Source organism: Dendroctonus ponderosae, unplaced genomic scaffold, assembly GCF_020466585.1.
Source record: "Dendroctonus ponderosae isolate FM_Combo_2020 unplaced genomic scaffold, Dpon_F_20191213v2 Dpon_F_20191213_8, whole genome shotgun sequence".
Taxonomy (NCBI): domain Eukaryota; kingdom Metazoa; phylum Arthropoda; class Insecta; order Coleoptera; family Curculionidae; genus Dendroctonus; species Dendroctonus ponderosae.
In genome coordinates this window covers 3,046,060-3,069,986 of record NW_026019016.1, presented here as the reverse complement: position 1 = coordinate 3,069,986, position 23,927 = coordinate 3,046,060, and the positions used below count along the sequence as shown (strand labels likewise).

The window sequence follows — 23,927 nt, the reverse complement described above, 5'->3', positions numbered from 1 at the left end:
AATTGAAATTGAATTTCGGTCAAATTTACAGCGGAATAAAATTTGATTTGAAGTAAACTGAATTACTAAAAAAAAATTATTGAACCAATTCAAAGAAAAACCTTTCATTTACTTGAAAACTTTAAAAACAGTACAAATCTTCAATATACTTACATAAAACTCGAGCAGGCCTTGTGGGCTTAACAGGTCTCCAAAACTGAAACAGAGTTGAAATTTGAACTTTTTATAAGATATTATAAAATATTTGAAAAATTGCAAAAAAGCAAAGCTATAAAATATTTCAGTCTCAACTCAACTTAAAGGAGTTTTATAGATTATTACTATGAAACATTCTGGATGATTTAAATGAAAATACAGCACGTGAATTGGGTAGAACATCAAAATGCAGTAAAAACTAGCCAACAATGTGCGACTGATTTGACGTAAATCTTCAAAAATCCGTTCTACTAAGATCTAAAACATTTACAACTACATATACAATTATTTTCAATAATCAGCAATTGATTGCAAAATTTCCCCATTGATGTGCTACTTTTTTGCTGTAACTTTCCACTCAAACGTGTTATCGCAAAGTATTTTTATTGGTTTAAACAGCAAGTTTGCACAACATCGCACCATCCAGATGGCGGTTTGTTTATTGTTGTGCTCAAATTGCCACTTGCTCTACCGGAATTCGTTGATAACATTTCCTAAATTATTATTCAATTTAGGAAAATAGTTTATGCATAGTTGAAGCGGACGTAAAGTTATTTAACTTCTAGGTGTAGGGTTTTTGTAAAAATGTTTTAGTTGTTTGAACTGATCATCTGGTTATTGATTATAATTTGCGACTTTCATAGATTGATATTCGTCCATGAACCAAAAAATGCCCGTCAGTCTGCTTAGTTGCGCCCACTAATTAATCACTGTTTATGTACTTCTGGGAGTAATAAATAAACATGTTTGCCATGGCTAGACATTTTATTGCAATCTGGGAAATTCCACAATTTTCAAAGGTTAAGAGAACAATAATGATGTAGTGAAATTCAGATTTCATGCACGGGGCAATTGAAAACATAGCCGTATACTTTTGGATGCCCGCCCCTGTGAAGATGACCATCACCCACCTACGCCTTTGTTTTCCTTCCGAGGATGGCGATCGATAAAACATGCCCAGCGCCGCGGCGTCCGCTTGCACGCCAGTGTACACGTGATCGCGACGCCGTCCGGATGCCGCCCCCATGCACCGCCATGGCCGCCCGTCTCCACGATGATTCCGCCTACCGAGGCGACCAGAGTCGCCCTTGAGCCGCCCGTTGGCGGCCGGCTGCGCAGGTCTGGGTAAGTTGCACAGAATTTTTTTTGCCGCACTGTAATGACCTTAACTTTTTGCCACTATTTTCGCAACTCACTTTTCTGGTCAAGTTCAAGGCTCTAAGATCTGAAGGTTCATCTAATGTTTTATTCTTACCGGAAGAAGATCTGCCCTTTCTCGTTGTAGACCACTCTGTGAACTAACTTGAAGGTAAAGATAAACGTTGTATAGCATTAGCAGTAAGAGCATGAAAGATCTTCCTAGAAGAAGGATGAATCGAAGATGAATTAGGGAAGTTGGGAAAAATAAATTCTTCTCATTTGCTCCCGTAGATTGACGACGAATTTTGTCCTGGATCACAAAGAGTTAAGAAAATAGAACGAGAAAATCTAAGTCCATATGTTCTCAATCAGATACATATTAAGACACCAACTTTGACCTTCTATTTCTTTGCATTTTGCGAAAACTGATAAATAATTTAGTCTGAAAATTGTACGAAAATTGGAATAATCAAACCGGCAAACAAGTGCAAAACCCGATACTCAAAATTCTTGAAAGAATCGTTAAAAAGTTCGAAAATTTCGACGGTACATTTTCTTCCAGGTCTGTGAGGCTGCGCAGACAGCACGGTCTTCAGCCTCCATTACATCCACTCCAGTTGTGTGGCTGGCTCACACTTTGCGCATTGGCTGGCGGTGCATTGTTCTATCTCGTTCCAGCACTACCGAATTACGCTCAGCCCGCCGCTGCCGCCACAGTTTCCGTCCTTTTATTAGTAAGTAATGAATAAAATATAATTCTTAAAAATGGTCTACAATCTTTAGTAAAAAAATAATGAGATAGTATTTCTATTGAAACTGCCAAAGGCTTGAGAAACTATAACAAAACATTAACTTTTACGTTGATTTGTTGTATAGTTTATTTTACTTATGGTCTGGTAGAGGCAGTTTTTGGGTACTGTTTCTTACTGCGTATTTTGCCTCAAAAGTCCGAAATTTTGAGCCAAAAACACAATATGAAAACCATTGAATCGACAGTAGAAAGTCATGTAAATACGTCAAGTGTCTTGTAAAAAATCCTAAATGTTGAAGCAAAAGACTCAAATCGAATGCTAATATTGCCAACTTTATCCCAACCAAACGAACAATTTTCGCTAAATTCATCCAGCCAATTGTACATTTAAACCCAAAAAATCCAATTAAAATTCAACTTGACCCAGAAGCCTGATTAGTAGGAGAATTAAGACCCTTAAGTCTACTCTTTGCCTTCAGCTGCAGACGCGTAGTACCTACTTTATTCACTGAAACTAGGAATATTGAAGGGCGTTTTCCGGCAATTTTATCCCAAAATTGCCCAACCTACCTATGTTGGGCTCGGTTTTAATTATCGAAGCCATCGATAAGGGAAACCATATGTGAAAGAAACTAATATTAACGCGCATTGTGGTCGCAAAGGTCGAATCGTGTGAATTATATTAATGTCATCTACAAGCGTACTCATTTAAATGTCGGAATTGATGTCATTTCGGATGCCACACAATCAACATGGGAGTTGCGTAATTATGAAGAAATTACACATTTCAATCCTTTGAGCTCAACTACAAGCCCATTACGTGCGAATTCGGAATAAAAATGTTTATCATCACTCGCCGCAAATTAAATGGGAAGGACGTTTTAATTTGAGAGCAAAAAGTTAAACTTTCCGCCCGGATGAAGAGTTTTTGCCATTAAAAGCTTCCATGCGTGCAACAACGCCCTGTATTTATGTGCTATTATTTTTTCCTACTAATTCTCTATTAATTAATTAATTTTACACTACTTCTCGACCCGCACGGTTTGTGGTGAATTCCAAACATAACTTACCCGCATATGATCCACCGTTCACATAAAATTTACAATCAATCGACTCATGAATGCACACAAATGTTGCAACTTTTAGTGAAATTAGAAAATTTATGAGTAAAATTTACGATGGCCTGTCCGGGTCCCAGTTGGCTCGCGGGACAAATTAAAATCTACTTTGTATAAGTTGTGTTTAGGGCCGGTTCACTGGCCCCAATTAGGAGAATACACATTGCATTTAATCGCGATATTTTGACTATAAATAGGAAAACGAAACATGCTTTAATTTAGTGTTGGAAATACTTTTTTTCTATTTTCGGCTTTGCGTGATTAAAATTTAGAAGGGAAAATTATTAATTTGTGGTCAGATTAAGAGCCGGATGTCGAGAGATTTAACTTTGGAGCAAAGAAAATTGCAAAAAAGGTGCTGTGCTGTTACAGTTTTATTATAAAGATTGAGTCAAAGATTTTTAGTTCATTGCAAGTTTTTATTTATCGGCCAAAAAATATCCAAATTTGCTTTGGTTTTACATAAATTAAAAGAGGCGAAAATGTAAATAAATGTGAAGAAAAAGCAGCTGAATATTACCATGCAAGACGCAGACTAATGAAATTCAAGTAGGAAAGACGAACAATAAACAACGGGAAAATATGAAACATGCTAAATATTTAATTAAATATATAAATTTATAGAATAATAGTGCGTATAATGAAATATTGAAAACTCTCAAGCAACAAGTCAGCATGAAAGATATGTTGCGATAACTTAATTAGCAGTAACAAGGCCAGCTTAAGGCGCAATTGAACATAAAGATACTAAAAATGCAGAACAAGGATTATAAAAAACACGTCAAACAAATAGTTTCTGGAAGAATTAAGAAAGAAATAAGGTAATTGAACATGTAAATAAATAAATAGTACATCGATATTTAGCTAGATAATGGCAAAACATGGCGTTGCCAAAACCAGTTTATTGCCAGATATTAAAAAGTTTGTCAACCCTGAATGAAGTTCTCATGTAAAACTGTTACATTTTCAGATACATCTTGCGAGTCACTTGGCAGCCGCTCTAATAGATCCGGCCGAGGAAGCTCTTCGGCAAAGGGCTTTATTGCCAGTTCCCCAGTTGGACAGGGTCAAGCACGCTCACGTAATCGAGGACGGGTTTTGCCATCTTTGCAATATCAAAGTTGCCAGTTCCAGAACTAAACATTGCAGGTAAATAACCAGCTTTAATATAGTTAAATTCCGGGCTGTAGAGTCGCTCTAATGCTGCGCCATTATTTAAGAATAACAGTGGATTTGATGCCAAAAATCAGACATAAAGGGCTTACAGATTCTGTTTGATAACTCACCAATCAATTCAACGAATTATGAACTTTTTAGGTCTTTATTTGCTAGCTATTGCTTATTGCTGCTTTTTTGCCAATTGCGCTTTCAATCGCCCATTAAACATTCAAATGCAAAAGTTGACATGATTTAAAGCACTGTTCACGGACATCTAATAAAAAAATACTTATACAAGTGTGACAAGTCAATCTAACTGTTGAAAATTTAATTGTTTAATTTTTCCATGTCATTTAATCAAAGCGGGCATCCACTAAATAAAACAGCCTTATGATTACCTAACGAGCACTTTAATGCCTTTGCTGCGCTTCGCGGCAACAGCACTTTGAATTAAACATCAGCTAGATCTCGAAAGCGCTCCTGATATTCTTTGCGGAAAATAATGCGCTATTTCGCGAACCTCTTGAACTAGATCTAACAGTTTCACAGCTGTTTGAACGACAACGATCACTTAAACTTCAAAGAGGAGTAGCTGGAGTACAGGGAATAGTAAATGTTTTGTTTTTGTCCAGGATATTTCAAAATAAGATGCAAATTCAAATAGCATTTTTATACATGAGTCGTACTTGTTTTTGGTCGTTTTTTTAGTAGCGGTAATATTGAGGTTCGGCATAATCAGTAGCGAGCTTATGGCGCATACAAAACAAAAAACGGTTAATTATTAATATTTTTTTGTTTATCAGGGATTAAGCAACTTCCCAAAAAACAATGTTTTAATTTTCTGCCAATAATCATTTAATTAGTAGATTTTCCTAATTGAATGGTGTATGATACACATTTGTTCTTGCAGCGCTTGCAACAAGTGCGTGGCAAACTTCGATCACCATTGCAAGTGGCTAAACAACTGTGTGGGAAGTCGAAATTACGCCGCATTTTTGATGTGCGTCTTCAGTGCAGTTTTGGCTGCCGCCCTTGTGGCCGCCCTTGCAATAGCCAGCTTGATTTACCACTGCTTGGGGCGCGTCGACTCACCCCAAGACCATACCAAGGTATTCATATTGCATGCACATTCGGTTTTTATCGAGTAAAAAACCCAAACCTTTTCCGGTCGACGACCTCAACACATTGTTAATGTTGATAGATAACGGGCGTCCAATTTCGATAATACGCCAGTCGGCTTTTGTCCTGCTGTTGCCCGTGTTTTTCAGTTCCGCTTCCGTTCTTTGAGCCTGCGGTTATTGGAAATCTTGTCAGGCGACAACGGTCGATTATCGGCTAGTGCCTGTCCTAAATACATTTATAACCGCCGCTCAACATCGACTGTTGTAGTCTCGTCTTATTATCTAGTCGAATTAGCACAGCTTTAAGCTCATCAATTCTCATTTATCCATGCCCGACTGCGACTGGTGTTTCTGGATGATTACTGGCACATTTTTCATTCCGAATATGTGCGGAATGATGGAAACGTTCAGTATCAAGCGCGTTTTATTGATTCTAAGCTCTAGTCGTTTGCAGAAAAATATTAGTTGATTTACTCAGAGAAGGAAATCAAACTTTGTTGGATTGATTTTACGTTCAGTGCAAAAATTTTTAATTTTTTGCCTTATGAACCCAAACCAAAAGTCAACTCATTTTCTTGCAATTGTGCATTAATTTCTACTTAGCAGCCAGTCCATTAATGCAACGATTCTTTTTAACTGAATTTTTTCAGGAAAATTCGGGCACATGCACCAGAGAGTTTTTGAGTTTACAATAAGAAAAATACTGTCGAATAAATTTTGGTTCAAACTAAAACTAGTTTTGAAAAACTTTAATCATAAAATATCATTGATAAAAGTCTCATTTGTTCTTCCGTTTAGACGATTTTCTGATATTTTTTGTAAAATGAAAATTGTACCCGTCAATATTTATATCGCCATTCTTTTGGGCATTTTTCTGTAATTAAGTAGAAATCGCATACTTATAAGGTAAATAATATGTGATCAAAATTTCCCTACACCCTAATAAATTCGCATTTATTCCTTGGCTGGAGATCGGTAACATTCCGTCATTCTTGCATATTTCCATTTAGTGCCAGAACCACCGACGGGAGAAAATAAATCCTCAAACTTATACCGAACTTCTGGCAAGGATCATACATAAAATATCTGTAAATCTTGACTGGAAGGCAATGTTTAGTTCAAATGTGCGGCGAAAACGGAGCAGTAATAAATGCGAATTTCGAGCGATAGTAGCGTTTGAGAGCCAAACTGGCACATCGACTTTCGCGAGTTGTTTGCAGAATTTTGCCAACTAGTTAATTAATCTGCAACAATGATTAATTAAAGATTTTTCATTAGCTACTATTTCAGGAAAGCCTGAACTCTATTAACGAATTTCCGATGGTTGGAGCTATTTATACACATAATCTTAAACTTCCACCCCTTTGCCACAGCTTTCACTCAGCCGATAAACCCGGTTTGTAGAGATAACGCTTTAAGTGGTGAGCGATTTTATAACTAGCCGGAAAGCTGCAAGAGCTAGTGAACACGATTTTTAGAATGTGAAAATTCTGGACTTAAAATAAATTGTTATACTGCTGATGCTGATGCTGGAAGCTGGAAGCAGTATACGCAATGCAGCTCCAATAAAAAAGCTTTCCTAATAAAAAAGCGCGGATATTTTCACTGAATAAATCCCCGGCTGAATTAAATCCCGATTTTAATTTGTCAGTTGTGAAAATGTTATGTCGCCGTTATGTATAAATCAGACGACAAACGCTGGTAATTCCCAGCTTTGCAGCCACTAACATGATTTTTCTGTCGGAAAATGCCTTTCATTCTTGCGGTAAAACGATGTGGAGAATAATGAAGTGTGCGTTCACAACTCAAAGAGCATTTGTTTTAGTTTCCTCGCTGAGCTGGAGGCAGGGTTTAATTACTTTGAGTAAGTCGAATTTCCGCCGAAATTACGAAATTGTGTATGCATGAGAACTGACTAACTTCTAACCGCTTTTTGTCAAACAATCACTGTAAATTGACTTGACTGAAACGTACTCTAGTCGATTCTAGATGTATTGAATCTATTTATTCTTTCGAAGTGGTAACATAAGCACGAAAGCAAAATCCCACGTGGTCGTTTAATGTGCTACATGAAACATCTGAACATTTTGCGCGTGTGATTCCCACGTGATCCTATACTTTATCTCTTATTTCAAAAGTGAATTTAGATTATCGTGGGTAATAAATAAGTGGAGGCTTTACCCAGTTTAGAAAGAAACTATAAATCATGGTAAAATAGTAGGTACCTCATAAATTTTGGGAAACGCCAAAAGACTAAAAGACTAAAAGCAGAAAAAATTTACATAATATATACAACACTTCAATCTTGAATCTTAAATATATCATTCCATACTTTTTCCAGCCGGATTGTTTGTAAATGTTCAAAATATATTTTCTGCCCAGAAAATTGACTGTTTTCCATTCAGCATGTTTTTTGTTCCAAAATGTTAACTTGAGAACGGGCATAAGCAGTTACTTAAAAAATGACACCGAAAAATCCTGGAATCCTGAAAAGACCATCTCCAATTCCAAACAATTTATCTGCGAATTTTTAAATCTGCCCAGAAAACCGACTATTTCTCACTAGGAGCGTTTGCAGTGAAAATTTTTAAACTTTCTAACCGGAGGAAGCAGGTAACTGAAAATTACACATATCAATCTTAAGCAGCTACTATAATTTTTTTCACATTATAGAAGACTTCTTCCAGCCCAGAAAAATCTATTCTCATCCTACACCTGCTTGCAACAACTTTTTACAAATTTTCATAATCTTCCTAGGGATCGACCGTTTCCCATTCGACACTTTTCCGGTCACAAAATTATACCTACCTTGCTTAAAGCCATGAATCTAAATCTGAAAAAGCAGTTTTCTTACCGCCTAGCTAAACTTTGAACTTATTCCATTCCTCGAGAAAACAAATCAGGAATGGCATGCTCAGGAAAATTCCTGCTAGGCAAATGCAAATTGGAACTGACTGACTATCCATTCGAAGTAAAATTGTCCAGGGATTTTCTCAATATACTGACCCGATTTGTTCATTTTGAACGAAAACTAACATCACCGTGAAAACAACTTGAAAGCAGAGCTTTGACAAAAGTGTCATAAACACGTTGTGAAACGTTTATTGCTCTTCTGCTTTTCCGCCTTTGTTCCCCCATCTCGGATTATTTCAGTTTGAAACTTGACGAAACTCCTTTTAGCTCACTTAGTGTCAAAGTTGTTTCGCAGGGAATTTCAACAGAAGAATTATATTGCTTTTTGCAGGGGTGAATTACTGAAGTTACTTCGGCTTGGAAACTACAGTTAACTTGTTTAACATGGAGTCGGTTACATTGCGCGCGTTTGTGTGTGTGTTGCTTACTGAGTATTAACTTAATTGTTTCTTAATGGATAATTTATAATTTTCAGAAAAATAGTTGCTACTTTGTTGATTGGTTTTTGCAAACAATTTATCCCAGTGCTTTGACTCGATTTACATGATTCAATTTGAACAAAGTGCATGCATTCAAGTGCCTATTCAATGAGTAATTTCTGGAAACGTCCCCGTCGTTAAATTAACTTCATTATTTCAACCTTTGTGCAAACAGCACGCCATCCTAATTCACGACTAGTGTCTTTTGAGCCAGTTGTAAAGCTTGGGCTTTCTTTATGCTGACTTGACTACCTTCTTGACCTTTCACGGGATTTAATGAAAAGAACCTTATTAGTCTAGTTTCGGTGAAGTTTTGCAGCTTAAATTTGCAAGGAATACGGAAAACCCACGAAATATTAACCCGGGGACAAATAACTTGGCATTTTTTGCAGAAAATCTATAATATAATTTTCAGGAAAACATTCAAAATGTTTTTCGAGTTCCACGTTTTCGGCCTCAGGCGCTCCCAACGGTCATTCTGACCATTAATTGTGTAAGATGTAAACCTTCAAATTCATTAAAAAATATCAGTTATTCAGGTTTATTTCATGATCATTTTAACGTCCGTTTTTGGGTATTTGAAAATCAAAAAAATAGACAGTAAGAAATTTAAATTGAGAATCAGCTTCAAATTTAATATAGAGCAGAAAACGCTTCAATCATACTTATTTGGAACAGTTTTATATTCGGGCTGGTTCACTTCAAAACTAAACAGACTATTGGAGAATTTTTACGGCCCATTCGCTGCACGAAAAACCCGGTCACGTTACTGCAAAAGCTTTTTTTCTACCAGGGAGAAGTTGGAACAAAGCTGAACTCTTCATCTCCTACTCAATCGCACCCTTCTTCTCTACCTTCACCTGACGCCACATTTCTCGCCATCTTAGTAGCTCTGGGTGCTTTGGCCGCCATAACTGCTGGCCTTCTATTGCATTTGTGTTTCTTCCACATTTACATATCATATCTGGGACTGACCACTTATGAGTATATCAAACATCAGCGGCAGACCAGCGATCAGCCTCCTACCTCTACCAACCGAGAAAATGAGTCGTCTGAACAACAGCTCGAAAATGAGAGCAACAATTCCACCTTAAGACATCGGTAAGTAATACGAGAAATATTGGAGATTTTGTGTCGTGAATGCTGGTATCGATAGGCCATCGAATCTGGAATGTGAAAGCAGGACCAGAACCACATTTTTCAGCTGTACAGTGTTGGAAGAAACCTTTTCTGGCTGCAATCCTGAACCTACCCCAACTCCCCCGACAACTCCACAGGATTGTCAAATGTGCGTGATGACTAACAACTCTGTAAGTCTTCAGTTTGCTAATTAGGAACCCATTGATGACATTTGCTTTGAAACTAAGGTGCACAGTGTTCAGCATTTAGTTGCACTTTGGCGCAAAACCTTCATTTAAACGTTCGTTCGAATTCGCTTTGTAGCGATGCATTCCACACAAACTCATTTTGGTAGCGGTAGTAAAGGGAAATTATTTATTGAATAAAATAAAATCAATTTAAACGGGCAATTTGATTGAATTTTAGATCAACTCGGTTGAACTGTGTTTTCTGGGGAAACAGAAATGGAGTGCGGTCGATTTTAAAACATTTGCACGTGATCAGGGACGAAATTTTACAACATCCGGAAAATTCCTTTGAGTTTTTCAAACAATTTCGAATATTTAAATCATCGCAAAATGAAAAAGAAAAATGATGCACTCTTCACACACTCCCTTCCTCTTGCCAGCTTCCATCCATCACTCTCAAGGCACAATTAGAAATCCAGAAATCCAGACAAAATCAGTAAACTATCGAAACATTTGCCTTCTAGGTGTCCCCCGAGGTTAAAGTTCCAGCGAAAAAAAAGGTGCGCCGGAAATGGAACTGTTGCGTTTCCGTTCCAGACAGTCCCGATGATCCCCACAGCCCTCCAGAGCCCCGATGCTTAATGTCCCTTTGCAAGCACAAAGCAAAAAGTAAAAAACTTCCACCGGCATTGGAAGGCAGACCTCATCGAACACATGGATACTGGTCGAGTGCCAAGCTGCGGTTATTATTTAGAGTTTTAGGTAAGTCACATAAGAAATTAAAAATTTTGCAAACAAAATTGTGAATTTCTTCCATGATCCTTTATTTAATTTTGCCAGATTCTGAGGTGCATTTTAGCAAGTTAATATACAGGGTGATTCAAAATTGGCGTCATTCCTTTTAAGGGGTGATAGAGGCTCACTTGGGGAGAATGAGAAAAATATTGAAAAATTTTTTTTCGAAAATTTCTAGAAGATATTAACAGTTGAAGATCAAATTTCAACTATGTTATTAAGCATTATTTAGAAATTGTTCCATGTTTAATTGGTAGCATATTGAAATACTTAAGCATTCAAAAAGAAAAATTAGTATCTTTGCTTCAAATTACGAAAATTTTTGATATCAAAAAAGTTCCCTTCTACAATTTTTTTATGAAAAATCACAGCGGCAATGATGTTTTCTGTCATTAACAGATAGTTACAGGTGGATAACTCTTGTCAATAAAAATAATAATTTGTCAAACTGTGACTTACTTTGAATTTCCTTTCACGAATTTGCGGATATGCGCTTAGTTCAGGGGAAATGCTACAGTAACATAGCAGAAGCTGAAAGAAATCACCCCAACAAAGGGCGAGGAGAGTGGTTCCAGGAAGATAGTGGACGATAGATGTTCGGGTTCTAGGCACAGGGCTACATTCCTACCACGTCTGTACGATACACACAGCACAAGGAGATACAAATGGAGCACGAGTTAATTAACTGAATACGAGAAGCTGCTTGATAAGAGTGGATAAGGAGATTACACAGGCACCAGCTTGTTTGCAGTTAACCATTTAAATGTTTGGTGTTGTATGGATTATTTATGTAAACACCAAACTCCGCAGCATTCCAGGTTATGAGAACAGGTTGACACGTCGAAAGTACGTTGCGCAGTCAATAAATCTTGTTGAATTTACCGTTTATCCTTGTCTATCTTATTGTCACTCTGTATAATTCCATGGTTACCGGAGTTTTTAATAGTTACGAAGCAACAGGTATTTGCGCAATGTTAATTAGGCATATTACCTTGAAAAACATTGCTGCCATATTTCTGATATAGTTTTGTGGAAATTTCTCAGTTTTTAATAACAATTAATTTCTATTACTATTTTTTCTGTACTCTTATGTCGCGTCAGACAACACCTCCAGAGGAATGACGCCAATTTTGAATCACTCTGTATATTAACTATTTTATTAAGTATTAAGTATAATAATAACTAAAATATTTTAGTAATAATTTTCCAGCTGATTGGATAAGGTTGTAAGGAACGACGGTCGTTGTAGGTAAATTTAGTTTTAAGGGTAAAATGCAGAAAATTAAATGTTTTATTGGCCTTTGAAAATATGTCCATTATTTGAGACTGGATTAATCGAATCAGCTCATATGCCAGTTAATAAAATCAGCGGCATTAAATGGTTAATGTAAAAAAATGACCGAAGTCAATTGCAAGCGAAAATRTAATAATAGCAGAAAATAGAATAGATCCACTAAGAAAAGCTGTTAGAAAAGAGGCCATCATAAAGCGAGCGTCGGGTTTGAWGTTAACAATATGCGAGATAAACGGCGCGGATGAAATGGAAAATTATCAATCTTACCTTAATTASCGTAAATAAAACAACACYAAAWGYTGCACAGAACAATTATTTGTCGTATTTTGTAAAAAGGCAAAAACTTAGCAGGTACCMTTCGATAGGTAGGTAATTAAAAATKGCATTTCCTGGTAATCAAGTTATAGCCACTAAAAGTTCTTACTTGATTTGTGGATATAAAATATGATTTCTTGTTACACTTCACTACAAATTACGCTTACATAACTTAAATAATTCTAAAGTATTATCATTTAAAAACCCCTAAGATTCAGGTACTATAAACCTTATTAAAACGAACACTTATTTTGCTCGGAGAATCCAAAAATGTAATAAGATATAGGGTATTTCATTTAAAAAAAACACAAGTTTGATACTTTTAGGGCTTTTGGGACAACCTGTATTTTACAGAAATATTTTTAAAATGTGCTCCCGGTACTTTTATAAAATCAGACAGTTTAGCCCATAGAACAAGGCTTATTTAAGGTTTAGTCGCAAACTGCCGTCCGTATAGCGTGAATAACCCTGAATATAAGTTTATATGTATAGTAGCAACCGATCCGCGAACAATTTAGTTTCTTGAACCTCATTAAAGGACACCGATTTGTGGCTGGAGATACGTAGATTTGTACTGTATGAATTTACAATATAGACAAAAATTATGATGCAACATTATTATTACCAATTGCATGTTAGATTTTACATGGTTGTTTGGGTTTGAAATGTATTTGTTCACCATTTTAACGTGTTGTGCATTTTCAAAGCCGCTGAGGGATAAAAGTTTCGAAAAATCGTACTCACCATGAAGCCGCCCATTCCTGTATCCAAATACGCCTGCTAATGTGGAAACATTAGCAGCCGAATAAAATCCTCGAATCGTCGGGAAAAAGGCCCGAATGTTTTTAAACCTTGAAACAAGCGCAGCCGGTCATGGGAAGTTCCAACGCCATTTTGGCAGTAAACGTCAAAAACTATTCGACTTTAAAAATCGCGTTTTTTTCGGCAAAACTTACACTGTGGGACGGGAAAATACGACCAAACCGTGAAGAAAAACTTTGGTTTTCTGAAAATGAGCCGCATTTTTCTGGATAAAGACAAATTTTCAGAAATGTGGACATTTGAACGGAGCAACTTACGCTGATTGTTGCCCATTCGCCATTACACACCCGAATGGATTCGATGCCATGGTTGCCAATAGGGCACAATAAAATTATCAATTATTATTCGCCCGCCAAATTTGAACTCCACGATCAATCTGTTTTCCTTTCATGTACAATTATTATTCAATAAAACTAGGTACATACTTTCCTGACTGTGTTTTAACTCCAAATCAAAATTAATTTCTGTGTTTCAGTCATTTATTGTCTCTATTTATCAATTAAAATACGTTTCGGTGTATTTTTCCACCATCATGAGTTTTTCTAAAATAACAGATAGTTAAAAAAAAAATTTCATTAATTTAAAAAACAATTACTGTTCGTCAACAGCCTCATCATATCACACACTAAAATACATCACAATTGCAACACTTTAATTAATTAATTAGGCCTAACAGGTGATTAGTCAGGACAATCAAATTTGGGAAGACTAGAATTCTTTGTTCAGATACTTAAATATTTTTACTTACATGTGTGGCATTGTTGCTGCTTTAAGCCTTGGCATACATTTGAAGTATTAATTTTGTCCATTTTGGACACAAAGCGAAATATTGTTTATATTGATTTCTTTTACTTTCCGCTATTTTTCTTTTTATTCTGAGAATATTAATTTTGGTTTGCAAAATTCTTCAATATACTGGGTGTTAGTTAATATTCTGTTTATTTCATTTAATTAATGTATGATATACTAAGCTAAGATTGTCGGTATCCGATCTGACACATAACAATGCTATGAATTTCATATACGTATGTATTTTAATTGATAAATAGAGACAATAAATGACTGAAACCCAGGAATTAATTTTGATTTGGAATAAAACTAGGAAAGTTAAAAATATGTTATAACTGTTCCTAACTAGTACATGTACGTGATCTGAACAGTACATTTGGTAAATTCACCTCATCTCACCTTCTTTCTAAATCTGTCCAGGTAATTTAGGCCAACAGAAGAGACGGAACCAGTCCCAATCCCAGACCAACTCCGGACAACTTCCGAAGGCTAATCAAGTGGTACCGCGAAGCGACGGTACCCACAACCCTCCCGTCCCTATTCAGACTGTGAGCAACCTGGTTCCGGTACCATGTTATCCGGAAGTATCGCGCAGAGCCAACACTTTGCCGTCTTTGGCTGCTCCCCCTAGAAGGTACCACAATTATTCTACATATTCTTTGTTGGTTTTTGTAAATCTTCTATTCTATTCTAGAAGGTTGTTGAGTGAAATGGAGCTAGCCAATGCCTTAACACTGTTGCAACAGCAACAGCAGAGATGCGGACGACGTCCATCTACCCGACGGAGACGGCGCAGTGTGGTGCATCGCCCCAAAACTCCGGCACTGTCGCCAATTAGAGAGAGTGGACTCAGCAATCCGGCATCACCGTCTCGGCAGACATGCGCAATCACTGGGACCTGTACCAGATCCACTTCTTAGTAGACTTTTTCAATGTGGATCAAGTGTGGGCGTTGGACAGGAATTATTTCAGAAAAAAACTTGGACAATGAGTGTCTGTCTTAAAATAATCAAAAGTTCTGTCATTTTTCTCCATCCGAATTTATTATATTGCGTAGTAGTTGGAAAAGGTATAAAAAGAAGTTAAAAAATAAAAGGAAAGTGGAAGTTATTCGATGAATATCTTTAATAGACAGGGGTTTTACTGCATGCAATTTCCGCTGCATATTTTAACATGCCATCTAAAAGCGCATCTACAAGGCGTTCAATTTTTAAACTGATTGTCCTGCGTTAATTTGTTGTTTTGTAGTTATTTCTAACACAGTGACACTTACAAAAAAATTCAAGATACAAAAAAGCTTGAAAATTAAACCAGGAGTGTAAAGAAAAATTATGTACATAAGAAGGCTTAGTGAATATATACGTTCAAATGACAAAATATGCTTTAACACTGGTGCTCTTTAACGCAAATTTAATATAAACCATGTTGTCGCTACAGCGTTGGTCTGAATGAGCCATTAGGTCACTGTTACCTCTTAACAGGTGATTTTATGTCTTTAAACTGCTCGCTAAATTTCTGGCCAAAACTGTACTGATTTTTTTATTATACGTGAAATCGTTGGTAATATATTTTTACGGAATATAAAAAAGTTTTATATATGTATGTAAATACAAGCCATTAGTTAAAGTTGAAATAATTTTAAAAAAGGAAGGTTTGTTGCGCACAAAAATATTCAAATTATCAACCGAATTTAAAAAAACTGAAGGTTGATTCAAATAAATGCAGATGCTGCGAATGCTTCAGAAAGTTTGACAGTGAGAGACAAAGAAAGGTTTTCGTACTTATATTGTTAAACTATCGCTCAAATGTCGATCTGTCGACTTTGCAAGTATTTGCAGAAAAATACTTTGAAATGTTAAATCATCCATAGTCATCATCCAATGGAGATTTTCCCGCACATTTAACACTTATGCACAAACCCATAAAACTAACACTGTATAAAGGCGAAAGGCAACTGTGGAAAATAATCCTGTGTGCAGAATATTGTTGATAAATAAAACGTTATATTTACAGCGAGTTGTTTTCATCACCCCAACTAAAAGGCCAGGAAATAGATAAATCTGTGTGTTTTATTATAAAATCTTTACAAATCCTAATTGAAAGTGTACTTTACAAACTTTATAAAACTATCTCAATAAACATATTATTGCTACATAAATATTATATGCAAACAAAAAAAATATCACATGTACATAATATCAATCATCTAAGAAGAAAGGCGACGATTACATCGAGATCGATATTAAAAAATCATGTAAAACCGTCAATAATAGTTCATTTTTTTCCCAAACCCAGACTTTAGTGATTGGCACACTAAACACAACGTTCAGTTTGCGAATTACTGGATCTTTAAAATTACGTAAATTAACTGCGTTAATAAAACTCGAAATCCGCTTGGAATATTCGAACGAAACATTACAATGCATGAAAGTTAACAATAACAATTTATCTTATGCACTAAACATTTTTCAGCATTTCCCTGCACGGTTATTTAATCTACTGCTAGTTAATATTGACGTTAATCCAACAAAACGTTAACAAAAATTAACAGATTTGATGCAAACATTGTCAACTTGCAAAGTATTTTTCACTTTACAAGATGCTCAAATTTAGTTTCATCATCTAAATGGAAAATTACATTCCTGATTGATCTCTATAACTTGATTTATTAATTATGATGAATTTCAAGAAGCAATTATTTGCTTCTTGAGTGAAAATTATGCTGCTATGCAAACTCCTTCCTGAGCTAACTGAAAAACTTAAATTAGCAACAACTTCGAACTAAGATAGACGGTTTCTGAAATAAAATGAGTCTGTACATGTTTCACTCGTCCAGTGCACATATTTACACTGTAATGTGAAATCATCGCCTTTCACGTTACAACAATAAAACGCTTCAAAAACTATACGTAATTCACTAAAATAAATGACCTTATTGGATCATTTGGAGATATCTGTTTTCCTCCAATAGTGAACTTAACGAGGAGGTCATGTCGCCTACCACCATATTGGAATTGGGAGGTTGATCGTTGGAGGAGGCGTTCCAGCTCTGACAAGATTGTACGTATTCTAATGTGCGCTGGTAAGTTTCTGGACGCATAACAGGCGCCTCCCCGTAGCCGGTAGGCGCAGGAGCTCCGGCGGAAGGAGACGGAAGCGCTGTTTGCACCTGAAACAAATCAGACAAATTTTAATTTCACGAATTTCGCTACAACCTGACGGTAGTGAATTGAGTTAAGATGAATAAATGTAATCGCGCATTTGTTCGCAACTGAATATTTGCCCTATTTTGGATGAGATTGTGCACACTATTCATATTTTTTCAAAAGGGTAATCCTTGATTTATACAGGGTTATTCAGTTAAGACGCCACGGAAGATTGAGACTAAACTATTAGATTATAAGCTTATAGGTTGGCCAGTTTTCATGGATCAAAGTGAAATATTTTTCCAAACCAAAAACTTACCCCTTGATAATTGTTGATTGTTGGGTGAGTTTGAGACAGTTGCTGCCTGTTAACGCTGTACTGCTGCGAATAATCATTGGTCGGATATCCCATCTGCATTGGGTTTTGGCACTGCGGAGCTTCGTATCCCGAATTCTGGTTGTTTCCACACCAATTATTCATTCCCGAATAAGCTTTGGGGGGTTGTGGAATTTGTCTAGACATCAAAGATGGTTAGATGAAGAGAGCAACAGCAATCATGCAGAAAAGTGAAATAGTTGTAACGAGAGTAGTTTTCAAGAAAACTCTCCAAAAAATGCAGTTCCCAACGAAAAAACATTGACATATTTCATTAGAACGGCCATAGAAGTAGACACTGAGGACTATATTTGAAAGATAGGATTTCAAAAATTTTCATCACCGTGATAGTGCAGGGTACTCAAAAAGGCCAAAGCCGATTTTTTGCGGCTACAGAAACCTGTTTTTTATTTATGTTTTAAGAAAACTTTATGTTGTTTTTGTGTATTAATTAGAGTTACTTATATTTTCACTGTTTGGTAACTGTTTGGGGCTGTAAAATCACGTTCACAGTTATAACTGGGATTTGAAAATCACGTTTTAGCTCATCTCTAGACTAATAATGTAAGACTAGAGGTGTTCTTTTACATTTCAAAATATTTTTAAATAATTGCGTTTTCCACTAAACTTAAAGATATAAATTTGCGTCCTTTGTGTACACCTTAGAACGAATTTGTGTCCAGTATTATAAAATATCCATTCCGAAGAACAAATTTTAGCGGGCAAAGTTGTACGGTTTTACCCAGGAAAGCGACCAGTATTTCGCACTTTATAGGAAAAAATGAAAAAAATCGCATTTTTCCTAGTAATCATTCAATTTTTCGGTGCAAGTTTTATTCGTTGCTCTTAGAAATGTTGCTTGTACTAGAACGATATCCCCCAAGAAGCAAATTTAGAAACCATAAAATAAAGCAACATTTACCTCGTATTCTTGCCGTTGAAGTTCGGTTCTTGTCGTAGCTGAGGCACCATATTAGTCTGCGCAGTCTGCTGATGACAGTTCTTTGCCATCTGTTGTAAGGCACCGCCTTGATGAGACCCTGCTATTCCTGCAAAGTGAAAATAAGAAAATTAACGTTTAAAAAAATATACATTACTACTACGTATGTAAGATACACAGAACGCAAAGTCACATTGAACCAATGGTTTACTGAACACAAGTACAACTTGAACAGCTGCTCGAGAAGAGTGCGCAATGAGGCACTAACTTATTTAGAATTAAAGACAGAAATGTATGTTTATTTGCATACTTTTATACTTAAATCTAAAACTACAACCGTTGCACGTCATCAACCGGCAACTGACCCTGTTGACAAGTTGTCATGAAAATCTTTTGTGAGAGTGAAATATTCAGCATTTATTCTGACAAACTAACCAAACCAAACACTATTCGATAAATCAAACAACCTGCCAAAACAGTAATTACTGATTTGTTGACGTTAGAATTATCGATTAGTTTTTGAGTCTTTTAAAGTCTTCAAAAGTGATCTAAACCTGTTTTTTTAAACAAACATTGTGTCTGAGGTAACGTGTATAAGCGAGAACATTTATTTGATCGGCAAGAAATTCTTCCAATTGTAATTAATGTGGATTTTATATATTTTCCTGACTGCGTTTCAATTCCAAATCAAAATTAATTCCTGGGTTTCAGTCATTTATTGTGTTTATTTATCAATTTAAATACGTTTCGGTGTATTTTTCCACCATCATCAGTTTTTACGTGTAGCGTTGTTGCTGGTTTAAGCCTTGGCATACATTTAAAATGTACATTTAAAATGTATGCCATAAATTAATAAATGAGGAGGAAACCCAGGAGTTAATTTTTATTTGAATTTAATGTGGATGATAATGATATTTCACTCTCGTTCAAGATTATAAACGAACAATGATAATGTAATATTTAAATTTTATATTCAATGTTTTTGTGTGATTGATCAATAAATTTTATTTTTTTATTTTATTACCTATACTTAACCAATACCTTACATTTCCATGGTTGAAAATTAAGCGATTATTATTGATCTAAAACCAATTCAATAATCCCTTATCAAAAACAAAAGATTTTTGTGACAACTTGGCAACAGGGTCAGTTTGACGGTTGATGACGTGCAACCGTTTTAGTTTTAGAATAAGTATAAACACATCGTCGAGGCTGTGATAATAATCAGCGATTTTAAAAGTACAAACGCCCCCTAGTGGCTAAAATTATAACTACAAGGTAATTGATACTTTAAGTAATTTACTATAAGTAATTGATACATACAAGTAATTTGATACTTGTTTTGTTGACATTAGTGTCACATTGATGTTTACATCTAATCGTGACTTGTTTTGTTTTGTTCTTATCAAATTTAATTTAGCTTTTAATGAAATGGAAGCAGATCGAAGTGTCTAAGTATTGTTTTATGTTATAAATGTCGTCAACTCTAATAAACAAGTCTGACAAGTCTCAACTGTCACTCGACAACGAGTAATTTGACGCTTCGCAGCGCCACCATCGGTAGTTGAACTCGCGGACCAAGAACAATATCTCGTTGACAATATTGACATTCGTTATCAATTGTCTAATATGCATTGAAAAACATTGTTGCCGCCTTTCTGATATAGTTTTTTGCAAATTTCTCAGTTTTTAATAACAATTAATTTCGTAACCTTTTTCTGTGCTCCCATACAACACCCTCATAGGATTGACGAACATTTTGAATCAACTTGTATTAGTCAATTTATTTTAACATAATGCTTCAATTTGATTTACAAAAGCCCTTCCGCCACCAAATATGGGAAATCGAGCATCACATTCGGAAATTGTATCATAAAACGCCACATCCTTTTTGAACATGTAAGCGGATCTATACTCAAAATATTGGGCAGTTTGAGTAGATGTAATCCACCTGCCTTGAGCTTGTTGCTGCGGCATTGGCTGCGTTGAGCAAGGCGAAACAATATGCTGTGGTGGACATCGGGCGGACATCGGAGAAGCTACCATTTGGCCATAAACCGAAGCGGAAGATGCCATATTCCCGGTGGCCGGAGACAACGCATTATATTGCATTTCGTTGTAGATCGAGCCAGGAGAGCCGATAAACTGCAACAAAACACTTCGATTAAATAAATTGCCCTGTAAAATCGTCCTCCAGTCCTCTTACGTTATAGTTGGCAGCTTGACCAGGAGAGGGAATCATCTGGGGCACAGGAGATCTGATATGCTCCAGATTACCCGCAGGGCTTGGCATTATTTGGCTAGCAGGAGAAGCAATCATTTGCTGACTCGGCGACGTCATGTTTTGGTAACCGGAGGCGGGCATCACTTGGTTTCTGGGCGACAGAGGCGTCTGCATTTGAGGCAACATCATCTGCGGCATTTGAGCTGCGGGCGGCGACTGCGCTTTGGTGAAGTTGTTCACTTGACAAGCAAAGGCGTTGGATGGCTCAGCCGCCGGTTCCGACCAGTTCGGGACCTGCGATTTCAAACTCTCTTAAAAAGTTCTCCCTCAGTCACAAACCAAATTTACCTGTTGATCAGCGACTTGGTTTAAGTACATCAGCATTTCGTCCGGGAGGACCAGCTTGTTCTCAACCATTTCCCCTTCGCCTACTTCGTCCAGCTGCACTGCTTGGTTCGGGTGCAGTTCGGTTGAGCTTTGAACCCTTCTGAGCGGCAGCGGGCTTAGAGCGGTGGGGCCTGATTCGGGGCCGCGCGGTTCCATTCCAAGCCGACTAGGCTCAGACGCTCTCCGCCCTTCTGAGCTTGTAGTGGACGCCCATGTCACGGAATGGTTATTCAGTTGATGCAGATTGACTGACTGATTCTAAATGAAAAAAAGATGTGTGAGGTAATTTTTTATTCTAAAATTCATACATTTTCTGTATGACTATTTTTGGTAGTGCGGATTATTACACTAGTGAATTTATAGTGAGGTAGGATTTTCTGCAAATATTACCTGCGTTATTAAATTGCACGAAGGTGAGTATCCTGGTGGTCGTTGAGTTGGCCCCGGAAACCGATGAGAAGAAGCTGGAGGAAAAAGACACTGGCCGCCAGTGGTTGCAGTTGAAAGTTGGCTGGATCTGCGTGAACTTCCCGCTGATATTGGGTCATAAAACGAACTGGGGCCTTGCCGCATATTTGAAACCTTGAAAAAAAATTCACGCGGATTGGGACACTTTCTTTTACAATACGGGAATATTTCTACAATTTTTTATAGGTATAGTACCGCACGTATCAGTCCGTTTGAGCGCCACCTAATTTTACGGCTGATCAGGAAAAGATCTGCGGTCTTTGCATATCCAATCAAAGTAAGAAAATGGAAGATAATCAGTAATTCATAGTGGAAAGCTGTATTTAATACTCATAGAGCAACACAGTCGTTGCTTGATAGCTCAACGGCGCACAGAGGTCGTTTTATTTTATTTAGCAAGTAATAATTCATTAAAAACACCTTAGCAAATGAATGTTTCACAAAATTTAAACCTAGGATTGACAAGTTAGAGACGCCTAATGTAATTTACAAAATAGACTGTTTGAATTGTGATAACACATACATAGGTCAAACAGAACAATATCTAAAGAAAATAATATACGAACATAAGTATAGCCTAAGAAATAACGAAAATGGTACAGCATTAGCACAGCATGCACAACAGAAGTTGCATAATTTTGATTTTGATAACACGAAAATACTGATTAACGAGAGTAATTATAATAAGAGAAGAGTCCATGAAATGATACAGATTAAAAAACATAACAATGCTATGAATGTCACATCGGATACCGACAATCTTAGCTCAGTATATCATACATTAATTAAATGAAATAAACATAGAATATTAACTAACACCCGGTATATTGAAGAATTTTGCAAACCAAAAATAATATTCTCAGAATACAAAAAAAATAGCTGAAAGTAAAAGAAATCAATATAAACAGAATTTTATTCGCCTTGTGTCCTTGATTGTCCTGACTAATCACCTGTTAGGCCTAATTAATTTTAGAATGTTTTAAAGTATTGCAATTGTGATGTATTTTAATGTGTGATATGATGAGGCTGTTGACGAACTGTGGTTGTTTTTTAAATTAATGAATTTTTTTTTAACTATCTGTTATTTTAGAAAAACTGATGGTGGAAAAATACACCCAAACGTATTTTAATTGATAAATAGAGACAATAAATGACTGAAACCCAGGAATTAATTTTGAATTAAAAAAAGGAACAACAAAAACATTATTTTTATCTTAAAAATAACGTTCCATCTAATAAAATGCTTATGTCTTTTTTTATTTTATCGTATTAGGTTACTAAGTTTTTGGCCACCAAAGTGACACCAATATTCAAATTGTGTTCTTACTTGAAATAGTCGCTATTTATTTCCTAAGTTTGATTGATTATTGCGGTGTTTGTCATCCATTTTGTGTAATTTAGATTTTTCCCTCTTAAAGAGTTGGGTAAGTACTTTACATCTTTGTATTATCGTTATTTTCTGATACTTGTAAAAGCCTTTAAAAAAATAAAGAAAGTAGCATTACTGATAATTACTTATTGAAAAAGAAAATAGATGGTAAAGTTGCAGATTTCGATGTTTGGGCATGTTTATCTTGAAACATTTTTTTTTCGTTAAAACATTTTCTAAAGTTGCAATCAATATGAAATTTGTGTGCCAAGAAGTGCCTATATCGAAGAACTTGTATTTTTTTGGAACGATGTCAATTCGGAAAAGCGATATGTTTGATGTTTGGGATGGAGAAAACTTATTACAAGAAAAGAATGCTTCTGTTCTGATCTATGTTTTAAATAAGCTTCATTTAGAAGATAATAAAGATGACAGCAAAAGTGATTCAGTACAAGAAATGGTAAATAAGTTTACTAGTTCTGTTTCGAAAATGTGCAAAAACTGCAATCGCACTGGAAAGGTTTTCGAAAAGAGATATTCTGACTGGCTGGATAAAAACATTATTTTTTGGAAGACCAAAACAAACCTGGTCCAACCAAAGGCAGACTTTGCAAAGTTTTTATGGATCTTGGGAGCAAGCGAAAGAAACAAAAGCTTATGTCGGTTTTGCAAAAGTTCTCAACAGAATCAAGAAAGCAATTTCAACGTCACCTTTGGAGCCAGTTAAATACACTCCAGAAGAAGCACTTGCTTTATTTATTGATTCACGCTTGACAAAAAAATCCTACATTTTAATGCAACAAGGTGCTAAATAAAGAAA

General features: G+C 36.1%; 3 protein-coding genes across 6 annotated transcripts in view; 1 reads left to right on the top strand and 2 right to left on the bottom strand.

Moving 5' to 3' along the window:
* The window catches only part of LOC109535399 (tRNA-dihydrouridine(16/17) synthase [NAD(P)(+)]-like), a 50,686-nt gene extending 36,975 nt beyond the window's left edge, over positions 1-13,711 (bottom strand). The window contains exons 1-2 of the mRNA XM_048669418.1: positions 13,331-13,711; positions 154-196 (exon numbers count right to left, since the gene is read on the bottom strand). The gene's annotated coding sequence lies outside the window, so the exon portion shown is untranslated. The remainder of the gene's footprint in view (positions 1-153; positions 197-13,330) is intronic.
* Positions 1,028-16,209, top strand: LOC109535412 (palmitoyltransferase ZDHHC1). Its single transcript, XM_019901324.2, has 9 exons — positions 1,028-1,320; positions 1,898-2,069; positions 4,175-4,353; positions 5,273-5,471; positions 9,669-9,976; positions 10,032-10,185; positions 10,707-10,944; positions 14,618-14,831; positions 14,892-16,209. The coding sequence occupies exons 1-9, from the start codon at positions 1,250-1,252 to the stop codon at positions 15,115-15,117; spliced, it is 1,761 nt and encodes a 586-aa protein (XP_019756883.2). The 5' UTR covers positions 1,028-1,249; the 3' UTR covers positions 15,118-16,209.
* A 37-nt stretch (positions 16,210-16,246) lies between these two features.
* Positions 16,247-23,927, bottom strand: part of LOC109535411 (zinc finger protein GLI2) — a 66,688-nt gene continuing 59,007 nt past the window's right edge. For all 4 annotated transcript variants that reach the window (XM_019901320.2, XM_019901321.2, XM_019901322.2 and 1 more), the window contains 7 exons: positions 21,661-21,852; positions 21,232-21,528; positions 20,866-21,177; positions 20,615-20,804; positions 18,642-18,768; positions 17,663-17,858; positions 16,247-17,366 (listed from right to left, as the gene is read on the bottom strand). In XM_019901320.2, the coding sequence (XP_019756879.2) occupies positions 17,130-17,366; positions 17,663-17,858; positions 18,642-18,768; positions 20,615-20,804; positions 20,866-21,177; positions 21,232-21,528; positions 21,661-21,852 (1,551 nt within the window). In that variant the 3' untranslated portion in view covers positions 16,247-17,129. The remainder of the gene's footprint in view (positions 17,367-17,662; positions 17,859-18,641; positions 18,769-20,614; positions 20,805-20,865; positions 21,178-21,231; positions 21,529-21,660; positions 21,853-23,927) is intronic.